Source organism: Pristis pectinata, chromosome 3 (assembly GCF_009764475.1).
Source record: "Pristis pectinata isolate sPriPec2 chromosome 3, sPriPec2.1.pri, whole genome shotgun sequence".
Lineage (NCBI taxonomy): Eukaryota > Metazoa > Chordata > Chondrichthyes > Rhinopristiformes > Pristidae > Pristis > Pristis pectinata.
This window is the reverse complement of record NC_067407.1, coordinates 48,539,923-48,559,437: the sequence shown is the minus strand read 5'-3', so window position 1 is coordinate 48,559,437 and position 19,515 is coordinate 48,539,923. Positions and strand designations below refer to the sequence as shown.

The window sequence follows — 19,515 nt, the reverse complement described above, 5'->3', positions numbered from 1 at the left end:
TGATTGAGGCATCGGCCAACTCTACTGAAACCGATAGGTTGAAGACAAATGTTCCCATTCGTCCAGGCATCAAGAGCCAGAAGAAACAGATTGAGAATGACTGGCAAAAGAACCATAGGAGAAAGAAAATATACTCCATTGCCGCATTCAAACAAAAGTGGATGCGTACATGACAGGAGAGAATTCGCAGGACTAATGGGGAGAGGGGCCCAGTTGGATTGTTCTCGCATTGTGCTGACATTACCACGAAAGGCAGAGTGGTCCCTATTCACGTGAAAAAAATTAAAATGTTCCTTAATTCTGCGATTCCACACATTTCTAGTTATGTACTTTCCCAGAAATGGGATTGAAAAACGTAGCCAATAAATTTTCTATTTTGGCTTTAATGGGAAAATCCCATCACTTCTGGACGAAGAGTTGGAGCAAGTGAGTGGCAAGTGGTTAGGAATGCTCGTTTCATTGCGAAGGGAAATTCCTTATTCTTCCGGGCGGCTTTATAAAACGGAGCGGCGGAGCTCAGACTCAGCACTTGCCATCCCTTGCAGGAGAGAATTGTGGCCTGAGCGCTGAACCATGGCGAATTGGAGACCCTTTCTGACAGCGGCACTCGCTCTTATGTTCCTGCTCACAACAGGTTTCTAATTTGTTTCACTGCACTTTACTATTTTCTAATTATCTGCATTTTATTCTAACTTGTTCAGTTTGACTTCTGCTTTATTTAAAGAAATAAAGTTGTAAGTATTTAAAGTATTAAAGTTGTAAGCTTTCTTAATATTATATTTGTAATGCTTTTGTAAAAATTTTAACTTTCTAACATTAAACTTGCAAACTTTTAAAATACGTTCCTGCAGTTGTTTAAATAAAGTTATCAATTCTCCTCCTCTCCATCCAGGATATGCCTTCATTTTGGAGTTAAATCCATCAGGAAATGTGAGGTCCCGGATTGGGGAGATGGTGGTGCTGACCTGCCGGGTGAAGGACTGTCCATCCCCTTCCTTCCAATGGAAAGTCGCAATGGATAATCCCTTGGGAGGAACAGTCAGCAATCAGGGTTCGGAGTCCAACCTCACCTTTGCCCCGGTCACAGTGCAGAACGAACACCAGTATACTTGCTTTGCAAAATGCGGCACAGAGACAAAGAAGGAACATGTTATTATAAATGTTTATTGTGAGTATTAACTCGTCGCCGAGATGTAAGCTTCTTGCATGAAATAAAAGCTGAAAAATACCGAAAACACTCAACTGGTCAGGCAGTGTGTGAAGTGAGAGAGGAAGTTAACGTTTAAGCTCGATGACTGAAAGGTCGGTGCACAATTCAGGAGGTTTTCCACTCGCCAGAGCGCAGAGTCCGGACAAAACAATGAATATGAAAAGTCATTAACCTGCCAGATTAACTCTGTTTCTCCATCCACAGAAAATGCCTGGCTTTGCTGAGTGTTTTCAGCATTCTGTGTTTTTATTTAGGATTTCCAGCAACTGCATTTTTTGTGGTTTTCAACAAACATTTTCGTTAATAGTTTCACAGATAATTTCCGAGTGCAATGATGAATGACTCGGGTTATAGAAAGTGATCCTTTTTGCAGGTTAGAACGCACAGTTCAGTGATCAGGGGGCGGGGGCTGGGGTCTGCGCCTGTGGGTTCATTCTCTCCTGAAACCCTTTCTGATCATGTGTCGCTGCAGCTCTGTCGGACGAGCTCACCCTGGAGACGGTGGGGAATTTGGAAGCGGGCAGGAACGGCACCGTAAAATGCACCGTCCCCAAAGTCTATCCCGTTCGTCTGGAGGTGGACTGGCTGAAAGGAGCCAAAGTGGTGCATAGTGCAAAACTCTTCCGACACACAGAGGAAGAAAGGGAGGAGAGCTTCACTTATGAACTCACCCCTGAACTGGGGGATTCGGGACAAGAGCTTACATGCCGAGTCCACTTGCGCACTGAGTTGGGGCTGATTCAGGCCGAGGGAACGCTGACGTTACAGGTTAACTGTAAGTATCGATGCAGAGATTTAACTTCAAGTCTCTAAGATATTTTAAACCGCCCGCCTTTAATTTTGTAAATGATTCTCCTTCTACAGATCCTCCCAGAACGATTAACATTTCTGCAGAGCCCTCTTCCACGGTGAGGGAAGGTCAGGATGCCCGGCTAACCTGTGCTGTTGACAGCAGCCCCGCTGCCACGATCGTGTGGAGCAAGTTATCAGCCGCCGGCTGGTCAGTGACCGCCGGGGATCAGCCGATTCTTCACCGCTCACCGGCCCTGATGGAGCATTCAGGAATCTACCGCTGTGAAGCCAGCAATATGCTGGGGAGTATCACCACCGAGGTGGAATTGCGCGTTGAAGGTGCGTGGATCTTGCCCTTATAACGTTTTGTTTTGAATGGGTTAGTTAATATTAGAGCCATACAGCACGGAAACGGGCCCTTCGGCCCAACCCATCCATACCGACCAAGGTGTCTATCCGACCTAGTCCCATTTGCCCCCATCTCTCTCTCTAACCCTTGAACCTGTTTAAGCGTCCTTTAAACATTGCGATTGTAGTCGCCTCTCCCACTTCCTCTGGCAGCTCCTTCCACCACCTTCTGTGTGGAAGAGTTTTCCCCTGGGTCCCCTTTAAATCTTTGTCCTCTCACTATAAACCTCTGCCCTCTAGTTTTAGACTCCCCCCCTACCCTGGGAAAAAGACTGACCATCCACCTTCTCTGCATCCCTCATGACTTTATATACCTCAACCTCCTATGCTCCGGGGGAAAAGAGAAGGTCCCTGCAGCATAGAAACTTTTACCAATTCATTAATCTCACTCTGCTTCTTTCCTCAGGTGGCCCCAGAGACACCACACTCTCTGTGACCCCCTTTGATGTGAAGGAAGGAGGCAATGTCACAATCAGCTGCACAACCCACTCGAACCCACCTGCCCATCTTCTGCTGAGGAGGAAGTCAGCAAGTGGATGGATTGAGCTGGACTCAGAGAATGGAACATTTACGATCGATGCTGCCCATTTGGATGATGCAGGGCACTATCAATGTCAGGCCATCAATGCTCTGGGAAGGCAGATTAAAAGCGCAGAACTCTTTGTTCAAGGTATGTATGAAAATTAATGAGCAGGTTACAGGAAGTGGATGTGTAAAAAATATTTTCATACTAATTATTAAGGGGAGGAAAAGAATGATTTGAATTTATAATAGGGTATTCAGGCCTTTGCAAAACACCTTTACACCAACAAAATACCTTTGACATGTAATCACAGTAAAACAGTCAAATGTTGTGTAGCATCTTTTAACAAAGAGTGGTGGGCAGACAATCAGTTATAATGATGTTGGTTGAGGGATAAATATTGGTCGGTATGCTGGAACAGACAGGGGAGAACTCTACTGCTTTGAACTCAAAATTGTATTACAGAATCTTTTATGTTAACTGGAGAGGGCCTTAATTTAACAAGATGTAACTTCAACTGCAGCAATCCCTCTGCAGAGGACTGGATGCCTTTCTAGATTTTTGTGGCTAAGTCCTTGGACTGAGACTTGAACCCACAATTAGGTCATGATGAACATTATACAATTACTAATAAAACATGTCTTCTCCATCACCAATTCTGACTGGGCTCAACCTTCCGAATGGGTCAACAAAGGAGAAGAATTCACAATTGGTTGCACTGTTATTAACATTTCCTCAACCAACTTTACCTGGAAGAAACTAGAAAACAACAGCAAAACTATTCTTCCCTTTGTTAACTACAAATTTACAATCCATAAAATAATGCCAAGTAATGCTGGGTTTTGTGAGGCTAAAGTAATTAATGAACTTAAGACTCAAACAGGATTTGTGAAACTAAAAGTTATGAGAAAGTTTAAGCAAAGATTGAATCTATTATTTTAAGTGAGCATTGGTGCTTGTAAAATATATTTGACTGACTTTTTAAAAAAATATATTCTCCTGTTTCCTTGCAGAAAAAGAACCTGATATAGTACCCCATGTTGTGAATGCTGTAGGAATCCTAGAAACAGTCTGCACAGTGGCTGCAGTTGCATCAGTAGGATTCGTACTTTTTGCTCTGCATTATGTCTATCGCAGGATCAACAACAAGAAATCATACCAAATGTCAGAAGAGAAAATATGAAGTTAAAACAAAGGACTGAAGGAATGAGCATTCCTACTTCTAGTACAGTCTAATCTCTGGGGCTGTGTGGCTGTACCGTCAGGAGCAGGGTGTTGGGAGATTGGGAGATGAAGTTGTTGCATTATAAACATTTCTCAATGTATCACCAACAGTTGGTATCCAAACAGATAGTAAAGCACATCTGAACTTGGGGCACTTTATTGTAAATAGTCCTCAGAATTTACTATCTTGAAGGGAATAATGCTGTGCTATTCATGGTGCTATGCTAGAGGAAATACTGCAGAAATAGTTAACTTTAAAATGGTCTCTGGCCAAATCAAATGGTCCTTGATATCCCTCACCCATGGCTCCAAGGAATGTTTCAAACTGCTAGCACTCGCCAGTGAACCAGACCTAGTTGTTCAGATGCTGATGTGCTGGATTTGATGCCCACCCCTCTCTTGTGGGTTGTGGGAGGCCTTGTGTGATTTGGGAGTAAACCACTTTACACTGACTGTTCTACAGTTTATGGATCACAAATTATTTGACCTCCTGAAGGATAATGATGTTGATTATCTGTATTGATTTTCAAAAATTGCTGCTGCCTTCCTCAATATGTGTGAGCCTCTTCTGCTCTTAATTCCTAACACATTGAACCAGGACACCATCCATTGTGGCTGAATCTAGTTAGGTACTAGGTTGGGTTCAGGTTAGGTACAGGAGCTAGGCCACCACTGGCTGCTAGATGCTGTTTTCTGAAAATGGAACTGAATGTGTTAACCACTAAGTGACTTGTACTCTTTAAACTAAACCACTAAGTGAAATGCAGACCAAGTCCTGATGCAGGGTTTCGAACTGAAATGTTGACAATTCCCTTCCACCCCCACCTCCCCCCCCCCATAGATGCTGCTTGACCCATTGAGTTCCTCCAGCAGACTGTTGCTCCAGATTCCAGCATCTGCAGTCACTTGTGTGTCCAAATTAACTCAATTTGCATTGTAGTCCTCAATGTTGATTCAATAATTTTTTGCACGAAATGTCAAAGCAGGAAATATTTTGAACCAAACAACTTAATAAAATAAAAGTCAAATTGTTTTGAATTAATACATCATTCAAATTAAGTAACAAAATATTATCGAAGTTGTTTCACAATTAGAATGTGAAACTACCAACTTCATTGCTGTCAAAATTTGAAAATAATAAAGTGGAAGCCAAGAATTTTAGTAACAGTTCCAATGAGTTTAAACAAAATGTCCAGTTTCAGTACATTTTTCAATGTCTTCAATCCAGGAAGGATTGTCCTTATGCAATTAAAGGTTTGATTGTTTCTAAAAGTGAGTGAATGTCTGTAAACTTGTGAGTACACATGTACTACTGATTATGTTGACTGATATTGCGAGTTTTAATAAACTGTATAATTTTTTCAAGAGCTCTTTCTCGTGATATTCTTTGAACCCTGGTGGTCTGGGAGTGAAATATATTCACAGCAGTGTTACTCTATTGGTTCAGTCAAAGCAGTTACCATAACTGATATATTTTTGCTTTGAGTTTAGATTTGCATTTTCTACAATTATTAAATTTAATATTTGGAGGGCAACTTTAACAGGCACGTTTGAGCTGCAGCTAAAATATACTTGCTCCACACCCTCTTTGGAAACTGATGTCCCAAGGAAACTGTGACAGTGATTATCAATTAGACAGAAATGACTGGCTTAAAACGCTCATCTTTTAAACAAGTTACTGTCACATTTAGGTCAAAGGCATCAAATATAGGGAACTGCCAATAATAAAACGAGCATGAGAGAACAAAACAATAATGGAAGTAATGGTTTAAGAATGTAATTTGCTTTTTAAAAGCTTTTGAAATATAACATAATGAAAACATTTGAGGAGGAGGATAGTTTTGAGCTCTGTATGTTTATTTAGTCCTGTTAGATAGTTTTGATTTCAATACTGAAGATTGTTCCCAGGATCACCAGCCTCACTAATGTAGAATAAGGTGTCAGACATTTAGGACAGAGATAAGGAGGAATTTTAGCTGTTCACAATTTAAGTGTTGTCAATCTTTGGAATTTCTACCCTAGATGGCTGTGTGGAGGTTGAGTCTTTGAATACATTTAAGGTTGCGTTAGATATAATTTTGTGCTATACAAGAGTCCAGCGTTATGGTGAATGGTCAGTAAAGTGCAGCTGAGGCCAACGTCAAATCTCATTGATAGTGGAGCCAAGAGCTGTAGGGCCAACTCCTCATATTTCTTACATTCTTAGATAAAAGAAAGAGGTTGTGACTGAGTAGGTTTTTAATGAGATAAAGACTGTAAAAGGTGTGTCCATCCCCTAGTGTGTAGGGGAAGCTCAATTTTTGTGTTGCTGTGAGTGGAATGAAGAACATTTTTAAATGTGGCCTCCCTAGTTAGGTCTGTTCAAGCTGATGATCACAGATTTGTGACATATCAATAAGAATAGAATGGAGGTCTGGAGAGGTGGATGTAAGTGTAGTTGTGAGTCAAAAGAGATCAGCTACCATCCTGGTGCTGGGTAAATTGATATGACAGAGACATCGGTTGTGTTTCGGACATCAGGACTGTGTATATTCATTCGGCAGGCACTCACTAATGAGGTTGGGGCTTTGTGTTACTGTGGCATGGCTACTGAGGGTACTTGATAGTGTGGTGGGTATTGTTTGGAATGTCAGAGGGAAGCGTATACTTGTTCAGTAAGCCTTCAAAGACAGTCCGTTTGTTAATGCAGTTGTCCTTGTAATTTCAAACTGATCACTGCTTGTTATGACCTCACCAAGTCCAGCGTTGGAGATGTAATAGACCTTTGCTTAGCATAAGCAAACACATGGGGCAGGCCTGGTGAGAGAATGTCTGGACTCTGCTTGGCTCTTTCAAAGTCACAGCACTGCAGGTTGTTTCACACTGCTTGCTAAATTCAGCCCACACTCAGATTAACATTTCAGAGCAGTGCTATTGTCTGCGTTGTGTTTTGAAGAATTAAAAGCTTGCATAGAAACTACACTGTGACTGTGCTAAAGACCACGATTCCAAGATATTGGAGTACTATTTACTGTAAAGCTTGAGGCTGTTAGAAAGGGGAATTTTGCAACCAATAGGTAAGTTAGAAACACAGACATGAGAGACTGCAGATGCTGGAAATCTGGAGCAACACACAAAAAGGGCTGGAAGAACTCAGCAGGTCAGGCAGCATCTGTGGAGGGAAATGGACAGTCGACGTTTTGGGCCGAGACCCTTCATCAGGACTGGAAAGAAAGAGGGCAAAAGGTAGAATAAAAGGGTGGGGGGGAGGGGGAGGAGCACAAGCTGGTGATGTGAGAAGCTGGGAGGTGATAGGTGGAGGAGGGAAAAGGCTGAAGAAGATGGAATCTGATAGGAGAGGACAGTCGACCATGGTATAAAGGGAAGGAAGTGGGGAAACAGAGGGAGGAAGGTATGGGGAATGGGCAGGTTATGAGGGTTGGGGAGGGGAAAGAGAAGGGGTAATGGGGCCAGAGGGATAAGGGAAAACAAAAGATGGGGGGGGCGAGGGGAGGGTTACTGGAAATTAGAGAAATCGATGTTGATGCCATCAGGTTGGAGACTACCAAGACAGAAAATGAGGTGTTGTTCCTCTAATCTGTGGCCAGCCTCAACTTGGCAGTGTAGGAGGCTGTGGACAGACATGTCAGTGTGGGAATGGGAAATGGCTGGCCACCGGGAGAACCTGGCTGTTACAGTGTGTCATGGAAACTCTAATTTGTACCACAATGGGAGACGATAACTCCGAGTTTCATTCCAAGGGTTTTATTTATACATGGTACCATAGAGAGTGGGCAGCGATCTCCACCGTTACCCAGATTCTAACATACAGAAGGTTGCAATCTTAATTTATATGTTAAAACAACGGCTAAATCACATGACTAGTTCAGTTACGGTTGTTATGTGCTTAAGGATTAATCAATGTGTTACAAAGTTCCAAATAAAACAAAACCAACCAGTTCCTCTTATCAGCACACTCAAGGCTGAACTCTCATCCTTTTCAAAAGTCTGGTTTCAGCAGTCTTCAGCAGACCTGCTGGCTCCAAGCCCAGATTTACAGTAGGCTGCAAGCATAGTTGTCTTATACAATGTCAAGTATTCCATCAGCCCCAGTATAGTCAAAAGACACAATTTATTCTTCCACACAGTGGATGGAATGAAGGTGCTCGACGAAGCAATCCCCCGATCTACGTCACGTCTCAGTGGTGTAGAGGAGGCTGCATCGAGAGCACCGGATGCAATAAATGACATCGATGGATTCACATGTGAAGCGCCGCCTCACCTGGAAGGACTGTTTAGGGCCCTGAATGATGGTGAGGGGGTGGGGTTTGGTGTAGGGGCAGGTGCAACACTTAGCACAGTTGCAGGGATAAGAGCCTGGAGGGGGATCGGTGGGGAGGGACGAATGGACAAGGGAGTCACGGAGAGAGCAATCCCTGCAGAAACCGGAGGGGAAGATGTGCCTGGTGGTGGGATCCCGTTGGAGATGAGAAGATTTTTTAATCCCAGAAGATTTTATATTCTATATAACTTCACCATGGAATCCAGTAATCCATAACCTTTTTCAGACATGTTCCACCTATTCCAAAATTTTACAGAGATAGACTATCGGGTAGGGTGGAATCCTTGCTACTCAGATGACTATAAGCCATGTGCCCACTTTGGGGTCTTGATCTTCAAACACTCTTTTCTTCAGATGTTCAAGTGCTGTGCTTGCTCCCAGAAGGCAATAAAATACTTGGTCATTGGATTTCTGCCTCCACTGAGAGCTGGCTCCTGGGATATGGGTTTTTATCCACGTTTTCTATAGTTTCTTTCCGGACTTTTATTGTTAGAGAAGAGTGTTGTACAGAAGGTCAGACTGGCAGATGACCTTTGTCTTACAGATCTTCAGCTCATGGTCTTTCCACTTGTGTGCTTCAGTGAACAAGCGGACAGTGACACATACCGAGTTGCAGTTAATGTTCTTGGCGTCATTTACACAGGGTCACCCCTCCTGGAATGCCCAGATTGTGGGAGAGGTGAAATGGATGGTTCTTCTGTTAGTGCACAACTTGTTGGAAGCTGCGAGATAAGTTATTGTCTCCTCTGAGCACCACAATGGAAAAAAAATGAAGTGAAGTGATGGCTTACGGGTGACAAATGTAACACCTGCTGCTATGAATAATCAGCCCTCTGCATGCTGCAGGAACAGGAGCCAAGATATGTTATATGTGTTGAGTGACATGCATACAATGTCAAATCAGTGAAAATGTATTGCAATTACTACGTGCCGCTTGTTATCTTTCTGCAATGCGATGGAACACCAGATTAACATTGAACCTAATGCTAAGGAAGTAGTTTAAATTTCATAACAAATACAGATCATTAGATAAAACGAGAGACTCATATGAATATATTAGAACTAATTTGTTCCACTTTGATTACAATTACCCTTTTCTGCCCATTTTCTCTTCTTATTATTCATTGCTTTCTAGTTTGCTCTGAAGTCATTTAACCCCTTCACATATCTTTTGTTCAACAATGTTAGTCCTGTAATAATTAAGAGAAATTTCCTTTTTGATTTCTCCATTAGAGAAGAACATAATAGTCAAAGCATTAGTTTGTGACCTTACTATGGTTCAGTGAACCAAATGACAAAGTGACCATTACGGCAACAGGGAAATGAATTCTAAGTGGAACATGCTTAATCAACAAAAAAAAAACAGTGAAACAGACATCCTGTTCCTTCAGATATAATTTTGTTTTCTAAACCAGTAGAATGCAAAGTTACTGCCAACCAGCATTTTATGGTAATCAATCAACTGCGTTTCAGTGATATCAAAACAGATACAGTGTTTGGTTTCAGAAAGACCACAGACAAAAATTAAGCTGTTTTTTTTTAAAGTTTAGCTTTATAGCAATAATTTTCTGTCATTAAAAGTTATTTGTAAACTATAGACTGCAGCACACACAAAATGCTGGCAGAACTCAGCAGATCAGACAGCATCCATGGAGGGAAATAAACAGTTGACATTTCGGGTCAAGGCCCTTCATCAGGACTGGAGAGGAAGAGGGCAGAAGCCAGAATAAAAAGATAGGGGGAGGGGGAGGAGCACAAGCTGGCAGGTGGTTGGTGGAAGAGGCAGAGGGCTGAAGAAGAAGGAATCTGGCAGGAGAGGACAGTGGACCATGGAATAAAGGGAAGGAGGTGGGGAATAGGAGGGAGGTGATAGGTAGGTCATGAGGGCAGGGGAAAGAGAAGGGGTGAGGAGGTCACAGGAATGAGGGAAGACAAAGGGGGTGTGGTAAGGGGGAGTAAAAGGGGGGGGGGGGTGGAACAGAAGGGAGGGGTTACCTGAAGTTAGAGAAATCGACGTTAAGGCCATCAGGTTGGAGACGACCAAGGCGGAATATGAGGTGTTGTTCCTCCAACCTGCATCTGGCCTCAACGTGGCAGTAGAGAGGCCATGGATAGATACGTCAATATGGGAGTGGGAAGTGAATTGAAGTGGCTGGCCAACAGGAGGTCCTGGCTGTTACAGTGGATGGAATGAAGGTGCTCGACGAAGCGGTCACCCGATCTTCATCGGGTCTCACCGATCTAGAGGAGGCCGCATCGGAAGCACCGGATACAATAAATGACACCCTCGGATTCACAGGTGATGCATTGCCTCACTTGGAAGGACTGTCTAGGGTCCTGAATGGTGGTGAGGGAAGGGGTGTGGGGACAGGTGTAGCACTTTGCACAGTTGCAGGGATAAATGCCGGGAGGTCATCAGTGGGGAGGGATGAGTGGACAAGGGAGTCATAGAGAGAGTGATCCTTGCAGAAAGCAGAAGGGGGTAAGGGGAAGATGTCCCTGTTGGTGGGATCCTGTTGGAGGTGGCGGAAGTTGCGGAGAATGATGTGTTGGATGCAGAGGTTTGTGGGGTGGTAGGTGAGGACAAGGGGAACCCTGTCTCTCACCCGCATCTCCTCCATTTCCTGTACGTCTGCCCTCTTCTTTTCCAGTCCTGATGAAGGGTCTCGGCCCGCAACATCGACTATTTATTTCCCTCCATAGATGCTGTCTGAACTGCTGAGTTCCTCCAGCATTTTGTGTGTGTTTCTCCAGATTCCAGCATCTGCAGAATCTCTTGTGTCTCTGTAAACAATAGACCCTAAGTTTAATGCAATGTAAGAAATACATTTTTGTTTCAGCTATCCTCAAAGCTTGAGGATAAACTCAATATAGATTTTACAACAGATTATGGTCCCAACATTAACTGGGTAGTATTTTGAGAGCTGCTGAGGTGAGTGGGTGAGAGGGTCTCAATACTACAGGAACTCTTAAGTGATTTCAAGTGACCTGGTGGTGGCAGTTTAACACAGGTATTTTGTATACTTTTGACTTCCAGATTTGGTGTTACAGTGCAGCTGCAAACATGGTGCAGAGTTAATTCATTGCCTACTAAAAATCATGACATGACTAAGTTTAATGCAGTGTTTCAGAGGGAGAAACTCAAAACAGCTAAAGATCTACTGTAGTGATAGATTTGATTAAGGCCAATATCTCTATGTTTCCCCAATTCTTAATAAAAGTGATCAACCTGAGCTACTGACTCTGTCTTTCTCTTCGTCAATGCTAATTTTGAATCAAGGACAGGGATTAACTACATAATTAACATAACCAAATTAAGTGTGATGAAGAAAATATTGGCACTAAAGTATCAAATTCCAAAATCTAGATGTTTTCCACTTTAAAGGAGTGGGGGAGATTATTGCACATGCTTTAACTAAAATCTACCAAATTTCTCTTGATTCAGGAGCTCCTTTTGATTGGAAAATTGTTTGCAATTCTGCTGTTTTAAAGAAGTGAGAGAGAGAAACCAGGAAATTATTGATCAATTGGTTTAACATCTTGTTGGGTAATTTCTAGAGCCAATAAATAGGTATAATTGAACATTTTAAGATGTAACTTGATTAGAGAAAGCCAACTTGGATTTCGAAAGTTAGTCTCCGACCTGGCGGCATGAGCACCGAATTCTCAAACTTTTGGTAACTGCTCCCCCTCTGTCCCTGTTCCCTTTTCTCTCTCCCCCGATCCAATTGGCCGCCTATGTCTTTCCCCTCTCCTGACATCTCCATCTGCCCATCACCCACACACTCCTCCCACTGGTTCCCCTCCCCACCTCCCTCCCTTTATTCCAAGCTCCATCTTCCTCTCCTCTCAGATTCCATCATCTTCAGCCCTTTGTCACTTCCACCTATCACCTCCCAGCTTATGACATCATTCCCACTCTGTCCCTCCCTCATCTGCCTGTCACCTCCCCCCCCCCCCCCCCCCCCCCCCCCCCCCCCCCACCTGGATCCACTTGTCACCTGCCACCTCTTGCTCCACCCCTTCCCTCCACCTTTTTATACTGGCTATCTCCCTGCTATCTTTCAGTCCAGACGAAGGGTCTTGACCTGAAGCATTGACTGTCCATTTCCCTCCACAGATGCTGCCTGACCTGCTGAGTTTCCCCAGCGCTTTGTGAGTTGCTCCATATTCCAGCATCTGCAGTCTCTTGTGTCTCCTTTCTAAAGCTACATTGTGCCTCACAAAAATGATTGAACTCTTTTGAGGAAGTAACTAAGACAGTGGATAGGTAATGTCTGTGGATGTTATTTAAGCAGACTTTTGGAGGCATTCAGTGAAATCATTCAGAAAAGACTGTGAGCTTATATTGAAGCTAATGGAAGGCAAATGATAGCCCTAGTTAGGAAATTAGCTGGGTAGCATGAGACAGTGAACAGAGGTACTCAGATAGGCAGGGTGCAAAATTCAATGTAGTTATTTACAATTTTGATGGCAGAATAAGGAACAAACCCATCTACATAGGAAAATGACATCAAGGTGGGCAGCACTATTCACAGTCAATTTTAATGACTTAGATGCAGCAACTGTGTACCAAATTTGCTAATGATACAAAGATAGGTGGGAAGGCAAGTTCTAGGAGTGATTCAAAGAGTCTTAAAAGAGATATAGATAAGTTAAGCCAGTGGGTAGAAGTGTCTATGGAAATATGAAGTTATCCACTTTGATGAGAAGTATACAAAAGGAAAGTATTGTTTAAATGCAGAGAGGTTATAGAATGTGGCAGTACAGAGGGATGTGGGTGTACTCATACATAAAACAGAAGTGTTAGCATGATTGTACGACAAGTACTTGGTAGGGTAAAGGAATGTTAGCCTTTAGTTAAAAGGGTGTGGAATATAAAGATGCTATAACAGTACACTGTGTTAGTGCAAAACTGCATACAGTTTTGGTCTAATTAATTAAGAATGAATATACCTGCATTGTAGGAAGTTCAGAGAAAGTTTACTGGGTTAATATCTGGGACAAAAAGGTTGCCTTATGAGGAGAAGTTAAGCAAGCTGAGTGACATTAACTATATTCAGGGCAAAGGGTAAGGCCCATTGGGGACCAAAGGGGAAATCTGTCTGTGGAGCCAGAGGATGCAATGTCTGATGAAATGTCTCCCAAATTGCTATAAGAGGCAAAGGAGGAGATTTCTGGGGTCCTGAGAGAGATTTTTAAATCTTTGCTGGCCACAGGCTGGGTGCCAGATGACTGAAGAGCAGCAAATGTGGCAACTTTATTCAACAAGGGCAGCAGGGATAAGCCTGGTAATTATAGGCTGATAAGTCTAATGTCAGTGGCAACAGAATTATTGGAAAAAGTTATGAGGGACAGGATTAATCCATACTTAAGGGCAAGGATTAATCAAAGGTGGTCAGCATGGCTTTGTTCGAGGGAGACCAACCTGACTGAGTTTCTCAAAGAAGTAACAATGTATATTGACAAGGAGAGGACAGGGCAAGTTGGCAAATTGGATCCAAAACTGGCTCTGTGTTAAGAGGCAGAGGGTGTTGGCGGAAGTTGTTGTTGTGACTGAAGTCTGTGACCAGTAGTGTAGCACAGGGGTCGGTGATGGGATCCTTGCTGATTGTCATTATGATTTGGATGAGAACACAGGAGGTCTGATCCATAACTTTGCAGATGATACAAAAAGCAGTGTTGTTGATTGTGAGGAGGATTCTCAGGTTTACAGGAAGATATTAGTTGGTAAAATGGGAAGGGCAATGCAAGATAGAATTTAATCCTGATAAATGTGAGATGATGTGTTTTGAGAGGTCTAATAAGGCTAGAACATATGCAATGTACAATGAATGGTGAGGTTCGAGAGGGTATTGAGGAAAAGAGGGACCTTTGTGTTCAAGTCCAAGGATCCCTTTAAGTGGCAGCACGGGTAGATAAGTTGGTGAAGAAGGCATATGGGATACTTGACTTCAAAAGCTGACGTGTTGAATACAAGAGCAGGGAGGTTATAATAGACATTGGTAGGTCACAAACTGGAGTACTGTTGTACAGTCCTGGTTATAAAAACTACTGGAAAGGACATGATTACACTGGAAAAGAGTGCAGAGGAAGTTCACTGAGACGTTATCTGGGATGGAGCATTTCAGTTGTGGAAAGACTGGATAGGCTGGGTTTGTTTTCCTTGGAGTGGAAGGATGTGGGAGAAAGCTGACTGAAGTAGATAGAATTATGAGGGGAATAGATAGGGCAGAAAAGTTTCCCCACACCAGAGGTGTCTGAAACCAGAGAGCAGAGGTTTAAGGTAGGAGCGGAAAGTTCAGAGGGGATCCAAGGAAGAATTTTTTCATCCAGAGGATGGTTGGAGTCTGGAATGCACTGACTGAGGAGGTGATGGAAGCAAGCACTCTCACTACAGTCAAGAAGTATTGAGATGAGCACTTGAATCACCCAGACATACAGTAGAGGGCTATGGAGCTAGTGCTGGTAAATGGGATTAGTATAGACAGGTACTTCATGTTCAGCATGGACATGGTGGGTTGAAGGGCCTGTTTCTGTACTGTATAACTATGAATGTTCCACTGTGAATGCAAGGGTGGTGTAGAAGGTGTGTGTGTGTGTGTGGAGGGGAATAAGTGGAAGGGGTAGGGAAGCAAGGAAGAACACACCAGTTTAACCACATTTCTCAAAACTATCTCCATGAAAGACAGAGCATCCACTGAAATCTGCCGCAAAATTCATTATTCAAAAGTTGACTCAGACAAGGGTTTCACATGAAGCACCCCATACAGAGTATTTGCACATTGAATAAAGTCTTCAGAATGATCATACTTTCTTGAATAGCTTAAGCCATGATAAACTGAATTTAATTCAGATAAGTGTGTGTTGCTGCATTTGGGAAAGTCAAATCCAGGTAGGACTTTCACAGTGAACGGCAGGGCCCTAGGGAGTTGTTGTAGAACAGAGGGACCTTGGAGTACAAGTGCATGGTTCACTGTAAGTGGAGTCACAGGTAGACAGGGTGAAAAAGAAGGCTTTTGCCATGCTGGCCTTCATAAGTCAGGGCACTGAGTATAAAAGCTGCGAGGTCATGGTGCAGTTGTACAGGCCACTGGTGAGGCCACACTTGGAGTATTGTGTTCAGTTTTGGTCGCCCTGTTATAGGAAAGATGTTATTAAGCTGGAAAGAGTGCAGAAAAGGTTTCACAAGGATGTTGCCAGGACTTGAGGGACTGATTATAGGGAGAGATTGGATAGGTTCAGATTTTATTCCTTGGAGTATTGGAGACAGAGGTGATCTTATAGAGGCGAATACAATCATGAGGGGCATAGACAGGGTGAATGCACTTGGTCTTTTCCCCAGGGTCATGGAATCAAGAACTAGAGGGCATAGGTTTAGGGTGAGAGGGCAAAGATTTAATAGGAACTTGAGGAGCAATTTTTTTTTACACAAAGGGTGGTACCTACGTGGAATGAACTGCCAGAGGAAGTGGTTGAGGCAGGTACAATAACAACTTTTGAAAGACAGTTGGACAGGTATATGGATCGGAAAGGTTTAGAATGTTATAGGCCAAATGCTGGCAAATGGGACTAGCTGGGATGAGGCATCTTGGTTGGTATGGACCAGTTGGGCCAAAGGATCTGTTTCTGTGCTGTATGACTCAGACTCTAAATGCTAATTATAGTTCACAGTAAGGTTACTATCATTTTCAATATGGCTTTGTAATTTTGCACAACCCATATGGAACAAATTTTTGGCCATTATGTTATAGTAAAGTCGATTAAAAGTATGCTGAAAAAAGCAGTGCTAATTAAAAATTTTGTTTTCCTGATGGGTGCCATATTTGAATACAAAAATGTTCTGGAATGCTTTTAACTGTGTTCACAAAAACAAAAAGATGCTTAGCAAGGGATGTTTGAAAAAAAATCAGTCTGAATGGAGACAGCACATGACATATTGCCTGGAGATTCCCCTAACAGATAAATTAGCATGCAGCCGGATTTTCCCAGTTATATGAATAACCTCCCAACAAATCTCCAACGGTCCAATTTAGCATCTGTAGCTGTTATATTGCTTCTCATTGATTTATTGCTACTTAAAAGAAGGGAAATTAAGGTTCATTGACCTGCTTAGTGCTTCGTCCTGTTTTTTTCACAGTGCAAATCCACAATTTGTCTGAGGGGACCGTATTGCATATTTCCAGGTTTGCTGACAAGACTAAACTGGGAGTGAACAATCATTAGCATTTATCATGGCTAGACTTTATCAAATGCAGATTACAGAGAAACATATAAAGAGACTTCAAGGAGATATGGACGAACTGATTGGTATTGGTTTATTTTTGTCACTTGTACCAAGGCACAGTGAAAAATACAGTGATTGTATAAACAAGAACTTGGCAGATGGAATATAACTTGGCAGATGGACTTGTCCCTATGCACATTTCACTGAAGGCCCACATGCTGGCACAATAAGTGATTATTGGGCTAATGATATTTTTTATTACGGGAGGATTTGAATGCAGGTCTAAGGAAGTCTTAGACGTGCACAGATCGCACCAGGAGTGCTTTGTACAGTTTTGTCTCCTTACCTAAGAAAGGATGTGCTTGTCATAGATGGAATGCAACCAAGAATCACTTGACTGGATCTAGGGATGAAAAGGGATCGAGTAGACTGGGACTATATTCACTAGAGTTCAGAAGAATGAGAGAATGCATTGGAACATGCATAATTCTGAAACAGCTTGACAGACTAGGTGCAAGGGGAAAATAACACAGGAAAACAGGAGCAGGAGGAGGCCACCAGGCTCCTTAGGACTGCCCCACCATTCGATAAGATCACGGTCGATCTTCCCTGGGCCTCAACTCCTCTTCTCTATCAGTTCTCCATAGCCCTTCCTGGGTCTTTCAAAAAATGATCTACCCCCACGTTAAATACCTCCACTGATCTAGCCTCCACGACCCTCTAGGGTAGGGAAGTCCAGAGATTTTCCACCCTCCGTGAGGCGAATTCCTATACACCTCAGTTTTAAGTAACAGCCACCTTATCTTGGAGACACAAGAGACTGCAGATGCTGGAATCTGGAGCAACACACAAAAAGCTGAAGCAACTCAGCAGGTCAGGCAGCATTTGTGGAGGGCAATGAAAGTCGATGTTTCGGGTCAAGACCCTTCAGCTGGACTGAAAGAGAGGCAGAGATAGCCAGTATAAAATGGTGGAGGGAAAGGGTGGAGATGGGGGAGGGGAGAGTGGGAATAGTGCCAGAAGCTGGAGGGTGATAAATGAAAGTAACAAAGGGCTGAAGATGATGGAATCTGATAGGAGAGGAAGGTGGAGCTTGGAATAAAGGGGGAGGGGCAGGTGGGAGCAGTGAGTCTGGTTTGTGAACCTTGGGTAGGATCCTGGGACATTACATAAATTAACAGTGAGTATAAATTATTCCAGCTGTCTGTTCCTGGCTGGCTGGTGGATTCCTGTGTGTCTCAGAGTTTTAGTGCAGGTGCATTCCACTGTAAGGCACTGGGATTTTTTTTCTGCGTCATATCAGTGACTCCACGGGTGTGAGAAAGTACGGGAGAGATTTAAAATCCGCTGCTAATTTCTGTTAGCACAGTTAGATTGCCTTAGTCTCTTTGATTCAGATCGTTCTCAATCACTCACTCAGAAAGGTTACTTCTGAAGCAGGCAGTATTGCAGAATCATCCACTTTCATCAGAGAGAGAGAGAGAGAGAGAGAGAGAGACCTGAAATTCTTCAGGCAGGGGTAAGAGTTGTCTGCATGGCTCCTCCCTGTCCATCATCACTGGTGGGTTTGGTCTCCTGCCCCTCTGTGTTGCTAACACCTGTGGAGACCCCTGGCAAACCCACGTCAGCAGGCGCATGTGACAGTCCCTGACAGCTCGTTGTCCCTGCTCTCTTTTGTTTCACTTTCTATTGAGTCAAACCTACTTTACAGTAGTAACTAGAGGGCTGGTGAGATGGAACATTTTGTTTAAGTTGTCCCGGGTTTCTCAAAAGTGCTGCTGTTGTTATTTCTAAAGTCTTGAAATATTAACTTTATGTTCTATACTTTCAGACATTTAAGTCAGAGGTGCCTAAGAATATGAATTTGCAGGGTGTTTGGTAAAGAGGCCTTACAGATCTTGGTGTCTGCAGATCTAGGGTTCCACTTCGTGAAAATGTTTTCCATTGGTGATCCCCCGTGGGTTCGTACCAGGTCCCAGACATGCTGTTTACTGTACAAGTTTTACTTACTGGTATTTCTCAGATTCAAGTAATGAAGTGTGTCACTTCAAATGTTCAGGGGAAAGTCTGTGGACTGCAGGATAACTGCATGTTTGTTTTGTGTTTGGTCCGGCCTATTTGTTAAATGGATCTCCCATGATTTAACCCAGTACCTCTGTCCTTTTTTTTCAAAGAGGTGGCCGGTTCATATTTGTAAGAACCCTTCTGTGGACGTTCCTGCTACCCCAGGAACTCGCTGCCTCTGTGTTATAACCTGCAGTACAATGCATCCCTCTAGTGGACTTCTCAGATCACTACATGCTTGTGCAACGGTTTTTAAAGACATTTCTTCTCAAGACGTTGTTGCCCGTCCTTTCTCCTAGGATTGCTGCTGTGTTAATTTCTAAAATCTAAACACACTGGACGAGTGCTTACAAATAGGAACTACAAAGTTTTTGGTATTTACTAAAGGGCGGGGATATATTGGTGCATTCTTGGGAACTGGTTTTCTTAGTATTGACTAGCCAATTTAGTTTTGGAGTTTTGAGCTTTACTTCCACGTGTCTGAATTAAATTTGGTTTTGGCCAGTTGGTGACGGGGTGTGTCATTTTTCAACCCCATTGTTCTCTGCCCTATTTCTCTATACTAATCCCATTTCCCACCTCTCAGTCCACAGCCTTCCATAGTGTTTCAGGTGCTCGTCGAAATACTCACACGGTGAAAGTAGCTGGCTCCACCACCCCCTCAGGCCATGAGTTCCAGATTTCAACTACCCTCTGTGTGAAAAATATTTTCTGGATTGGAGGGTAGAAAATGTTCTTTTATTCAA

At 43.1% G+C, this 19,515-nt stretch overlaps 1 protein-coding gene across 1 annotated transcript; it reads left to right on the top strand.

The window, feature by feature from the left end:
* Positions 1-541: 541 nt before the first annotated feature.
* On the top strand, positions 542-5,486 carry vcam1a (vascular cell adhesion molecule 1a). The gene is made up of 6 exons (XM_052012291.1): positions 542-634; positions 893-1,168; positions 1,683-1,985; positions 2,075-2,341; positions 2,817-3,080; positions 3,947-5,486. The coding sequence occupies exons 1-6, from the start codon at positions 574-576 to the stop codon at positions 4,114-4,116; spliced, it is 1,341 nt and encodes a 446-aa protein (XP_051868251.1). The 5' UTR covers positions 542-573; the 3' UTR covers positions 4,117-5,486.
* The last annotated feature ends 14,029 nt before the right edge of the window (positions 5,487-19,515 follow it).

Coding starts and splice junctions, on each gene's coding strand:
- vcam1a (XM_052012291.1), top strand. CDS start 574: ATGGCGAATTGGAGACCCTTTCTGACAGCGGCACTCGCTCTTATGTTC. Junction 1,986..2,074: donor GCTGACGTTACAGGTTAACT/GTAAGTATCGAT, acceptor CTCCTTCTACAG/ATCCTCCCAGAACGATTAAC. Junction 2,342..2,816: donor GGTGGAATTGCGCGTTGAAG/GTGCGTGGATCT, acceptor TTCTTTCCTCAG/GTGGCCCCAGAGACACCACA.